The sequence below is a fragment of the Conger conger genome, chromosome 14 (genome assembly GCF_963514075.1).
Source record: "Conger conger chromosome 14, fConCon1.1, whole genome shotgun sequence".
Lineage (NCBI taxonomy): Eukaryota > Metazoa > Chordata > Actinopteri > Anguilliformes > Congridae > Conger > Conger conger.
Window position 1 is genome coordinate 27,234,187 of NC_083773.1, and position 13,295 is coordinate 27,247,481.

Here is a 13,295-nt window from a genome sequence, read left to right on the forward strand (position 1 = left end):
GCCACTGGTCAGTAACTAAAGACTAAAAAATTACGGCTCATCCTCACCCCCCTCACAGGTCACTCCAGAGCATTGGGCAAAACACGTTTTGTAGGCTAGTTCAGACTAGATAATCAATAGCCAGCAACATTCCCTTTAAACATAACATAGCATGTGCATACAGATGAAATAAACGGATTCAGAGAATGTTAAAATGTCAAAAATAGTCTGAAGACATATCCTTATGGTTTAAATCTGTTTTGGCGCCATTTTTGTCCGTGCTTGTGGTGGGGTTCCTCCTGTTGTAGCCTACGTAAGTATAGGCTACGCGCATAATATTTCAATCTAATAGCCTACAGTAGGTTAGGGCAGATAGGTTCCTGTGGAGTACCCGGTACGTTATATTGGGCCTAATAACACGAAGTACCTTGAGATCTGTTCTGGGAGATGCATGGGTAATTGGTGGGGGGTTGTCTACTGTGTAGATATGTGTGCCTTTGTCAAGTGTAAGAGGCTATTTTTGTGCCATCTTGCATATGCAATCTGAATCCAGGTAAAGGCTATCACTCCACTGTCCGCTTGCTTATGTCGTATGTAAACCGCCAGTAGCTTTTGTCTGATGTGCAGTCAATAAAGAAGTTATTTTTGAATGAACATGCAAATCCAATCTACGGAAAAACTGGAAGATTTAGTACGAAATGCTTGTTTATCGAATGCTAAATGATTTAACTATATTATAATTGATTTCTCAATTTTGGTGGAGCCTGTGACAACAAAAATATTGCGGATAAAAAAAAACCTGAAAACAGTCATATTGTGAAAACATCTTTCTGCAAGCAAACCCCATCTGTAAAAAAGTAACAAAAACCTTGCAAAAATACTGAATGTCAAAACAAGCACTGCCAACAAAGACTATTCCATATTTGCAAGATCCATTCCCTCCAGGTCCAGTCCTACTCTCCATTACTCTCAAGACAGCATTATTGAACTCATCCTGCTCCGTGTCTCCATCTGGTTGTCTTCACTCCTCATTGTTCCCAGCTAAAGCCTTCTCAAAATCCACAATACACTCTTGAAAAGAATTGCTCTGAAGCACCCATCATCACTAAACTCTGTAAAGCTGCAATCAAAACAACTCCATTGCCAATTTGACTCCCAATTGAACACGCATATCATCTGCTGAAGAGAAAACTTAAGGTCACTTGCCCCAAAAACAGGAGCAGTACCAGAGAAGCTACTCAGCACCTGGTAACGTCTATAGGTCACACACTTCAAGCAGTCGTTACATGCAAAGAACATGCCACAAAGTACTAAAAGACATATAACATGGCATGCCAGGTCGCCAGTCCATCACAGGGCACACAGACTATTCACTCACACACTCATACCTATGGGCAATTTAGACTCTCCAATCAGCCTAACCTGCATGTCTTTGGACTGTGGGAGGAAACCGGAGTACCCGGAGGAAACCCACGCAGACACAGGGAGAACAATTTATTCAAGTTGAATCTTTACTGATGTACATCATATAATTTGTTGAGAACAAAATGATGTAACAACGGTCAAAGGAAACCAAAATCATCAACCCATTGAGGGCTGGATTGAAAATCACACCGAAAATAAATAAAAATTGAAATCAGGCTGATCCAACTTGTGTGAATTTTATCACGGCAACTCACAATGTGACTCAGTAGTGTGTATGGCCCCCGTGTGCCTGTACACACTCCCGACAACGTCTGGACATGCTCCTGATGAGTCGGCGGATAGTGTCCTGGGGGATCTCCTCCCAGACCTGGATCAGGACATCAGTGAGCTCCTGGACAGTCAGATGCACTGATACATGACGTCCCATAGGTGCTGAATTGGATTTAGGTCAGGGGAACGTGAGGGCCAGTCAATGGCATCCATGCCTTCCTCATCCAGGAACTGCCTACACACTCTAGCCACATGAGGCCGGGCATTGTCCTGCACCAGGAGGAACCCAGGGCCCACTGCACCAGTGTAGGTCTGACAACAGCAGTCAGGGTACTGTTGGCTATGACATGGAGGTCTGTGTGACCCTCCAAGGATATGCCTCCCCAGACCATCACTGACCCACCACCAAACCGGTTATGCTGGATGATGTTACAGGCAGCATAATGTTCACCACAGCGTCTCCAGATTCTGTAACGCCTGTCACATGTGCTCAGTGTGAACCTGCTCTCATCTGTGAAAAGAACAGGGTGCCAATGGCGGACGTGCCAATTATGGTGGTCTCTCGCAAATGCCAATGGAGCTGCATGGTGCTGGGCTGTGAGCACACAGCTCTCCTTGTGTAACAGCCAGTCTCCTGGTATGTCCTCCATGCTCTTGAGACTGTGCTGGGAGACACAGCAAACCTTCTGACCGCACATATGGATGTGCCATCCTGGAGGAGCTGGACTACCTGTGCAACCTGATTGGGCTGCAGGTACTGCCTCATGCTACCAGTAGTGACAAGGACACTAGCAGAACACAAAACTAGAGAAGAATCAGTCAGGAAGGATAAGGAGAAAGCAATTGTCTGTGGCCACCACATAACTATTACCTTTTTGGGGGTTGTCTTGCTTTTACATCTCCATCGCACCTGTTGTCACTTTCATTTGCACCAAAGCAGGTGAAATGGATTCACAATCACTTGTGCTTCCTAAATGGACAGATGGATATCCCTGAAGTTTAACTGACTTGGTGTTACACTGTGATGATTAAGTGTTCCCTTAATTTTTTTGAGCAGAGAACACACACACACACACACACACTAAAAAAACACATTTCACAGATGAGGGAGCTGTGCTGTGGATCTTGGCCAGCTCCTTTTGGCCATCACTCTGATGCAAGTCAATCTTGGTCTCATCAGTCCACAAGACCTTAGCAAACTGTAACCTGGCCACCCCCTTTCTTCAATGAACTCGTAGTTTGCATCTTGCAGCTCTCTTTGTGAAGGCTTCTGCAGACAGTAGTCACTGGCACATCCACATGTGCCTCCTGAAGTGGTTCTGATATGTCGGACAGGCATTTGTTTTTTTTTCTTCGTTATGGAAAGAATTCTTTGGTCATCAACTCTATATATAGACACCTTCCTTGGCCTACCAGTCCATTTGCTATTAGAGCTCACCAATGCTCTTTCTTCTAAATTAAGTTTTTTCTTTTTGGTAAGCCTATTGTTTGGCCTATCTCTCTGACATATCTCTTTCTCTGCCGCATAACTTTGGTCCTCATGTTAGCAAACACCAATAACAGACTCCAAAAACCTAGAATCAGGACTAGATACTGAAAGCTCTTATACCTGCACTAAAGAAGTGATTGCACACTCCTGACTAATCAGAAACAGCTGTGATGCCATTTATCCCAAATATTATGCTGCCCTGAAAAGGGGAGACTGTATAAAAAGTGCTGCAATTTCTACATGGTAAAATCAAAATGCTACTTCATAATAAAAGCTAAACATATTAAATTGTTAATTGTGTGATTACAAAACTGCCATGTTTGGAGTACAGAGCCAAATCAAGAATATACAGTGTGCACTGGAACCAATAGTACCGTATGCAATATCACTGTATTGAACCAGTGTACTAGCTTACATACACATTGCATAAAGAAAACAAATAAAAAGACAGATGTATACACATCAGTGAAAGGCTTTCAAAGGAGTAAAGAATTTATTTATATATACAAAACTGTTTACAGCAAGATTTGTGTTGACGACGGGGGAGGGGGAGCTGGTATTGAGGTGCGCAATACCAGCGGGTCCCCGGTTCAAGTCACCAGAGAGAAACCCCAGAATGCACCTTCAGTCACAGAGGAAAGCTGTGTGTATATGTGTGTGGTTGTGTGTGTGCGTGTGTGCGTGTGTGTGCATGCGTGTGCGTGCGTGCGTGTGCATGTGTGTGCGCAAGGGTAAGGCACAGAACACATCACCAGCGCAAATGCTGCCCTCCACCATCAACAATCACTTTTTCAATATTCAAGAGCTGTTCCTGATTAAAAATAAACCACAGCAAAACAAAAAATACCAAAAATAGGTAGTTCATTTCAAGCAGGACACGAAATGTAACAATTCTGTCTGATTTGTGTGTCTATCAAACTAGACGCAGGTGGGGTAAGAGGTCAATTACCATTTCCATTTAATAATATACATAACAGTTTACCTGAAACTGTAAAGCATAACTAGATATTTACTTTAATAGCTGTATAATTATGTACATAATTTAATATACAATTACTTGGTTTCTAAAGAACCAACAATGGTGATTCTATTACACCCCATCTCTTTTGTCATGTTTGGTGATTTAGTTTTGCAAGACTTTCTAATGTTGCTACAGTGAAATTATCTGCTTTTCTTAATTGTAAAATCAGGGGCGATTTCCAAAAAACTACAATCTTAATTTTACAAAAAATAACCAGAAAAACTACCTACCAACAAGTAAGTCAAGAATATCAGAATCTAAAGGATAAAAAGATATTTTGTCATTTAGAAAGACAAAAGTGGAAATACATTGCTCCTTTACACGACTGGTATATCCCACAGGGAAGGAATTGTATACAATACTGTCTCTTTCTATGAACAAAATTCTGTGCCTACTTTTCGATTGGGCATATGCGTAGGCACCCATCATTATGCCTGCAAGTACATGAAAGTGATGAGTAATAGCTTTTGATTGATATAGATTATAATTTAACCAATACTTAGTATCCGAGTCAAGAGCCCTGGTTCTGTGACCTCTATCTGTGTCAAAGGTAAGATTGGCTACATGAGTTAACCAATGTCAGCTGTTCTTTCCAAGTCATTAGTTAACATGCAAACTCCCAACACATTGGTCATGTGGATTGCTTCAAGATGAACTGGAAACAATGTTGCGTTGACAAGGGTTAAGTTCGGACTACAAAAACCTAAAACACAAGATTTCCTGAGGTCTACCTGGGCTTGGCTATTGCAATCAAGGAGGATCCGATAAGCTCTCCAACCAAGCAGACAGAGTCATGTATCCAGTGGCAAATTAGCTCTGATTAGGTGACTGGGGGGGGTTGGTCCAGTCTGGTAAAAAGGCTACCATGATGAGAGCCTGGTGTTGGATTGGTCAGCTCTTGTACAGCGTTCACAGTGATTGGCTGGCTGGTGGTAGTTCTATGATATTGTGGGCTGTGATTGGTTGGCTGGTGATGAACGGGTTGGGCGGGGGAGCAGTGGGGATGTCTCCTGGCTGCTGCAGAGGGGCCCAGCTGCTGTTTCCAACAGGGGCTCTACATCACTGAGCATTTCTTCTCCTCGGAGGTAACATTACCATCCGCCCTCTCCATCTCCAAAATAATCCTCTTGAATACGTCCACAGCGGTCTAAAACAAAGATCGTGACATTAAAACTGAGTTGAAAAAAATAGTTCCTGTCTACATGCATGTGTGAAAGAGCCCAAAAACTTGCATTATGAGGACCAACTGGCTGCACCCATTAGACCACCGCTACTGAACTCCACGTCCTGAGGGCCGCAGTGTCTGAAGGTATTTGCTCTTGCCGTGCGCTACACCACCTGATTGAATGAATTTGCTTATTATCCTAACCAAGCAGGTAATACAATTAGTGTAATCAGGTGGTGTAGTGCACGGTGGAAGCAAATACCTGGAGACACTGTGGCCTGTAGGACGTGGAGTTGAATAACGCGGTAAGACATTGATCAGGGGTCCCAAACCTATCCTGAAGAGCCACAATGTGCTGAGCACCAAAATTATTAACTAAGGCAGTGCAGCTTCAAGCTGGTCAGTTGGGTCTGAATTAGTTGATGATTTTAAGATGAAAATGACCACCCAATGGCTCCCAGGACCAGGGCTGGGGACACTCTTGAAAGCTGTGCTACCAACTCCATTTTTTATCCTTCCCAGACCATGGAACATCACTACACAAAAACCCAAATATTCTAACATTGCAAAACGGCATCTGGCAGAACTGAGAAGCATCAAGGCCTGTGATTATGCACATACAAGTGCAGGAAGTCCCATTCCACAGTGACCAGCCCTGAAACACACCCTGGCACCAAGGTTTACCTGGTTCTCTTTGGCGGAAGACTCCATGAATGCGGCACCCCAGGAGTCTGCCAACTTCTTCCCCTCCTCGGGTTTGATCACCCTAGGGAAATCAGAGGGGCTCAATGCCAGGTGCTCCAGTGATTACCACCTGCTAAGCGGCTAAGGGGAACTCCACTGATCCACAGGTAAAGCAGAGAAGGATATATTCTCCCACCTCAAGAACCGTTGGTGTTATTGGAATCTTTTTTTTTTTTTTTTTTCACTCATTTATATTTAGGATAAATTCCCCTTTTAGTGCACAAAAGCCAGATGGCTTGCATCAGCCCACAATGTAATGAAGATAAAGTGAAGCTAATATGCATAGGTTGCCAGTTAATTTTGTACTGATCTCAGCTAACCGCCCCGTTCACAGGGTCAAGACTGTTAGTATCATTATCCTTACTTTCTATTCAACTGTAAATCTCACCTTTCCATGTGAAGGTCCTTTTTGTTCCCAACAAGAACAGTTGGCACCCTGGGAAATACAAATAAATTAATTTTTAGGGCCAAAAGTCTTAATTTAAAATAGATTCTAAAGCAAGATGCATCAATTGCTTGAAAGGCAAGAGGAAACTCACTGTATTTTCCCAACCATGTCCAGCAGCTTATCATGAAGGGCCTGTATCACTTCAAAACTGCAGAGAGGGGGGCAGGTAAAGAAAACAAAAATGGGAATGTGAGGAAAAAGAGGGATGGGAGAGAGGGACATGGGGATAGAGGGGGGAAAAAAGTCAGATAAACGAGAGAGATGTGGGGTGGGGTGGGGTGGGGTGGGGAGAAAAGGCGTTAAACCCATATGCAAATGTAAAAAAGATTTCACAGCCAACTCACCCAGAGGCAACAGCAGGAGAAAACACACTTCTAAACTTGCAGTAAGAGGCCCAACAAATGACAGAGTGAATGGAAAACATTGAACATGTTTGCACAACTACGTGATGGCAATGGCTGTTACCATTTCCCCAAAGGTGCTCAAATGGAGCATATGAAGACACCAAGGTCCAGCAATGTCACAAGAAGCCAACCTTTTCATGGAGGTGACAGAGTACACCAGCACATAGCCGTGGATATCCACAGAGTGAGACTGAGGGAAAATGGAGTATTCATCCTGCGTAAGGAGAGGGAAGAGACACAATCGCAAATTAACCATTCAAACACCTGGACAAACTAGGTAACTTAGCAAGGCATTAGCAATCACCCTCCCATAACCATGAGAACAGGTCTGTTCTAAAAAAGCAGCTCCAAGTTTAATCCATAAACTAAACACAACAGCCAGGCTGTCCATGACTCAAGTGTTAGGCTTTTAGTATGGCCCTGCTAGCTTTAGCACTTGCATTAATCCCAGTGACCTTCTCCGTCCTGTTGACTTGGTCTGCCTCTTTGCCTGGGTCTCTTAACATTTCTGACCACTAAGAAGAACTCTGCATAATGACAATATTTGGGACCGTATCATTATTAGTCAACAATAACTTAAATGCTCAGCTCAAATTCTGCATATCCTGCATCCAGGGCACAAATCATGCATTTCGCAAAATTCACAAGCATTTCATCTATAATAAATGCCAAATTATGCAACTGAAATTGCAATTTACTATAAAAAAAACTTTTTTTTAAATAACAATAATACAGCCAGGCAGATGTGCATAATAACAGGGATTGGTGGGATGGAAGAAGTGCCATGCCAGCTTCTAGCATTCATTAAACTAATTTCCATCATTGGCAAGATCTCACATTCTAGCTACATTTATTGATAGGCTATGGATGACAGCCAAGACTTGTAATTTTGTACCGATATGATACTTTTTTAACCTACAAGTGAACATTGGTGTATAGATCTAATTAGCTTATTGAGACAGAGTCATTGGAAATAAAAACCCTCATACACACCAGCCCTCCAGGAACGGATTTGTTCACCCCTGCTATAGCCCCAATCCTGCTATGCATTAAGGCACGGGCACAACAGCGTTTTTTTTTTAGAATGCCTCTAAGGCAAGGGCAGGCAAATAGGAGATGCTCTTGGTTTTTCGCTCCACCCAAACCTGTACATAACTGGTTCACGGTTAAGGATCAGGCACAACGACCATGTGCTGCCGGGGATCAGCATTTTGACCGTTCCGGTTTTTAATGTCAGACCTTTTTATCAAACTTGCATTCCAGTAAAGATGGAGCAAAACTGAAGTATGGCATTCTGGGACCGCAGTTGCTATAAGGCAGTGAATCCCAAAGTTTCTTAATGAGCAAATATATTTCTGTATTATACCCCTTATGTAAATGTAGCTGCATACATTGTCAAGTATGAGATTCAAGGGTTTTTAACATAAATCAAAACAAGTGCATGCATATTGTGACAACTGCCCCCCCAAGTAACACGTATAGTTTTTAATTTGACTGGTGTGAGTTTCAGGCGCTTTCGTGTGTCAACGCCTTTCGAGACCCACCTGACCCACATTGGGGAAGCACTGCCCTACAGCATGGCCAGATGTTGAGGTACAAGTTAATGAATGTTAAAACTGACTGATACCTGTCCTGCAGTGTCCACCAACTGCAGATTGAAGTCCTGGCCATTGAGACACACCATTTTATTGAAGGCTTGTGGAAGAAGTGGGAGAGACATTGTCACATGCATACACTGAGATTCTAGCCGTCTTAACAAAAGCTTTCACGCTGTATTTATAACATGACTGAGCTTACAAAATATGAACCACCACCATTTTCTGCAGCCACTATGTGAAACACTGCTGATAAGAACAGTCTTTAAAAAATATGCAAATATGCATATCTTACCAAATTTACAAATGAGTATTTTGTGTACATGCACACGAATACAACTTTATCACTGTGTAACATTGTCAACACTGATTTGTACAACCGAGTTTGTGGCAGGTGGGGTGTCAAGGACTTTGAGCAATATACTTAAACCCACATTTCTTCTGTGGAAAAGAAAGCCTACAGCACCTGAAACAGAAACTAGACAAAACAACCTTGGACAAATCAGTAATGTCGTTGAGCCTACACACAGAACGAAAACTCACTGTTCTCAATGGTTGGGTCATAAGAATCTACAAACTGTCCCTCCACGAACTGGATTGTAAGAGAAGATTTGCCTGGAAAAAAAAGTCTCGCATTATTATTATATTCTATACCTGCATACAGATACAGCAAAAACAGCCAATCGAAACTCATTATTGGTCTACATGGCCTACAACTTGGTCTACAACTAGTTAGCTAGCTAGGTACTATCTGATATATGACTAGCAGTTTAATAAAAATACTGTAACGTGGGCACTTCACACTAGCTAAGTGTTAACGTATACCCCGATGTTGTCCCACATTGCAAGGTCGGACTTGTTTTTGTAGCAGCTGGCTAGCCAGCGAGCAAGCTAAAATCAGCGCTCTTTTGACCAATACTTAGCTTAATAACTACTTCGAAACGTGGGAGAACTTGGCCAAGTTTCCGCTTAAGATGGCCAACTGTCTTTATACATTTCGGTTACACGTTATACTAAATAGATTACATGTAGTAGTTTACAATGATAACTACCCGTCAGCACTTTCGAGAACTAACTGCAAGTTAGCTAGTTAATAATGCGTGCTAGACGACTAAACAATAGCATAGCAAGCTAACTCAGCTACCGATCGAGCCAGCTTCCCCCAAATATTGCACTCACCTACTGATCTGTATCCCAACACGGCGATCTTCCTGCATTTCGGTTGAGGCATGCTTTAAAATAGCTATCTACTAAAATAAATATGAAATGAAATTTGCTTTTAAATTTTGAAAGAAAAACTTTTTTATAGCCACGTTCGCCTCGTGTCACGTGACAACAACAAACTTTTTAGAAGCCGCTGGAGCTCGTTATCCGCCGGGCCTCAAGCTGCACTCGAGACCTTAATGGACTATTTTTCGGGAAATCGATTAATATATGTAAATGTTGTATATACCACTGCCTCTCGTCGTATTATTGTATAACTAACGACTTTTTAGTTTTTACAACTAAAGAAACAAAACAAAAACAGCCTATTCACGGCAGTTCTGCTCACAACTCATAGTGTCGAAAACTACGCAAGCACACCGTCGTAAAACTGCAGACGTCAGAGAGCATGCGTCAGTGAGGCCGAGCCCCAATCCAGCCCTTTGGGGATAGTCTGGAACGAGTGTGGGTTTTGCATAAATTCTACGCAAAAGCTTTCGACAATTTAGCATTACTCATTTATGTATAAAGAAAGTACAGTTTTCTATCAAATGCAAATACACCGACGTGCGTGTTTTGATAGTTATGGATTTGATGCTTTTAACCTGTGGAAGAACCTATGCACTTGTAAATCGCTTTGGATCAAAAGCGTTTGACAAATGAATGTAATTGAAACGTGACAAAATAACATCTTATTCAAATAATGGCATGATTTTTTGAGTATGTGCACCAAGCTCTTCAAAACTACATATTTTATATTGAGATAAACTCCCAATGCCAACATGGGGAAAATACGGTACTTTATGAATGTTTCAGGCGAACCAACCAAAATCAAACATTCCTGAAAATGAATAGCATTGCATAAAAAATTTATTTCACCAAAATCTATGTTTCATAAATACGCAAGCCTGGTTTAGTACTTGGTGCATCCATCTCTGGCAAAGATAACAGCATGGTCTTTCTCTGTAATGCCGAACATGCCGATGCTGTATCTGAGCAAAATGTTCAATTTGGTCTCATCTAACCACAGCAACTTCATAATTTAAATTACCAAATAAGACCAAAATTCGATTGGATTGAATGTTTTGGTCAGATACAGCATCTGCATGGTATCGAAACAGATGCATAAAAGGAGAGGTGCCTTTGACCCACAGTGAAATATGATGCTGGGTCAGTTTTGCTGTTTTAATTCCAAGGGGTCCAAGGGCACTGGTTAGGATGAATGTTAGAATGGATCCCACCAAGTATCAGGCAACAAATTGGACTGCTTTTGTTCCCAAGAGTAGAAAATTATGTCAGACTACATGTTTTCAGGTTTTTCCCTGCTTTAATGGCAAACATATGGTGCTCCAAAATCAACCCAAATTTGCAGAGTGACTTTTTGGGTTCCACCCACCCCTTATTTAAGAGCCAATATCTCTAGAATGATCAATATATCAATGATCAATCAATATTTTGATTGTTCTTTATTGAATATATGACAAATATTTATTCAAATTGTGAGCAAAATTGGAATGGTCTAATCCCACACCCCCGGTTGATTTTCCACAAAATTACCCATATTTGATTTCGGTCGGTTCCATTGAAACATCAATATAGTATTTTTCACATTCTGTAATTTTGAGCATCTCAATGATTATATTGTTTATTTTTTGCACATTTGCAGTCAGGAGTGTCGATAATTCTGGGGCCCACTGATGACTGGTGTGACTATGCCCATCGCTGCTGTGATTAAATAATTAAATTATTTCAGCTGTGGAAGCCATGACCTGGCTACTGTTTGACTTGGGAGGGTCAGTTGGAAGGGAGAGCAAAAGGGGAACAAACATTTTTGCCAGGGGGGTATTAGCTGCCTACACAGGACTATGAGTGGGCTGGTGGTCTATGTTATAAGCAAGCCTCTATTTATGAACCTGTGGGAGCATTGAAAAGGAGAACTCTGAAGTAGGTTGCAATGAAGTGTTCTGACAAATAGCTCTACCCCTCAGGATGACGTAGCTACACAAACCATCCACACATGTCCACATGCTCATTAAAGGTTTTCACATCACTGTAGTTTTGTATGGTATGGTCTCACTTAACATTATTGAACTGCCTGAAAATCATTGAAATTGTACTTTTTTATGTTATTCACGTTATTTTTGAACTGTAGACACACACATACATGAATGTAGACACCTTTTAAATAACGATATGCTTGTATGTTCTGGAGTATCAGAACACAGGTACTTAAAAGCACATATCAGCATGTGCATTCCGCATGTTTTAATCATTCGAGTCCCTCCCCTCCATCTCACCGAACGTTTATTAATATCGTGCATGCAAAGATTAGTTAAAGGTATTCGTGTGGATGTAGTTTCACTTAAAAGGCACCAGATGGCGCCACGGTTCCACAGTGGTTTCCAGATGAGCAGCTACCCAAATCTTCCACACCTTCCAGACATGACCGTCAGATACCACAAACACGCACAAAAAAAGGGCAAGCATAAGAAAGGATAAAAAGCACAATAAAAATACAAGTATTTATTTTGTCTTTTCTTCACGTACATAAAAACACCCCCCAACCCCCCCTCTCCAAAACCAAAAAAAGGAAAAAAAGAAAAACATCCTACAGGTAAAATCCTTTGAGAAACCTGACACTTTCTGTTGTGGTATTTAAGGTCAAATTGAAACTATAAATAGTACTAGCCTACATACAAGACTCAGAATAACCAAATATATAGTTTTGCACAGTAACCATAAAGGACAAGCTCAGTGTTTTAGTCATGGCTGAACTCTACCACGTCACATTCTTCATACTCTCTCAGGTCTATGTTCCAGTAAACCCCAATTAAAGAAGCTTGGCTGACATAGATCACCTCTTTTCCATATAGCTCTTTTCCATGTGGCTCTTTTCCACAGCCGCTGTAAAGTGAGACATTTTCAGCATTTTCATATTTCAACCAATTTATCCAATATAAGTAGTATATAAGTAGTTCTGAAATAGCCAACCCTTAACTACATTGTCATCTCATCACTGTCAATCATCATTACCTTTTACCGTTTTTTACACATTGAATCCTAACTTCTATGAAACCATACATTTTTGCAGGCAGTGAAATTCTAACCACTGATTATTTTGTTATGTCATTACCCAAAGCGATTGTCTCCAAAGAGTGTTTGGAACTGCAGCATTCACCAGCTACACTGCACAATACATATGTTTGGGTGCTAAGTTATAGACCAAAGGCCATGGGAACATACCGTACTAAGCTGAGCCCACTCAAAAATATCCTGCACAGAGAAAGAAATTATGCCAGCAGTGCACAAAACCTCCAGCGAACACTGCCTAGCAGGTTGGTGTACTCAGACAGCACCACCTGCTGGTATATTACACTCATTACACCGGCATCTCATAATACCTGGAATGGCTCAAACTCTGCGTTGAGAATGCAATTTTCATACCTGCACTATTTATAAAAAATAAAATAAAAAAGAATAAAAAATAATAGCACTGATGCTGGCCAAAACCAAAACCAGGAATGGCTGAAAAGGATTCAAAGAAAAGATTGT

At 41.5% G+C, this 13,295-nt stretch overlaps 1 protein-coding gene across 1 annotated transcript; it reads right to left on the reverse strand.

The window, feature by feature from the left end:
- Positions 1–3,629: 3,629 nt before the first annotated feature.
- Positions 3,630–10,132, reverse strand: LOC133110678 (GTP-binding protein Rheb-like). Its single transcript, XM_061220933.1, has 8 exons — positions 9,720–10,132; positions 9,084–9,155; positions 8,573–8,640; positions 7,077–7,159; positions 6,633–6,689; positions 6,482–6,529; positions 6,034–6,115; positions 3,630–5,331 (listed from the first exon to the last, which is right to left on the reverse strand). The coding sequence occupies exons 1-8, from the start codon at positions 9,769–9,771 to the stop codon at positions 5,239–5,241; spliced, it is 555 nt and encodes a 184-aa protein (XP_061076917.1). The 5' UTR covers positions 9,772–10,132; the 3' UTR covers positions 3,630–5,238.
- Between the last annotated feature and the right edge of the window lie 3,163 nt (positions 10,133–13,295).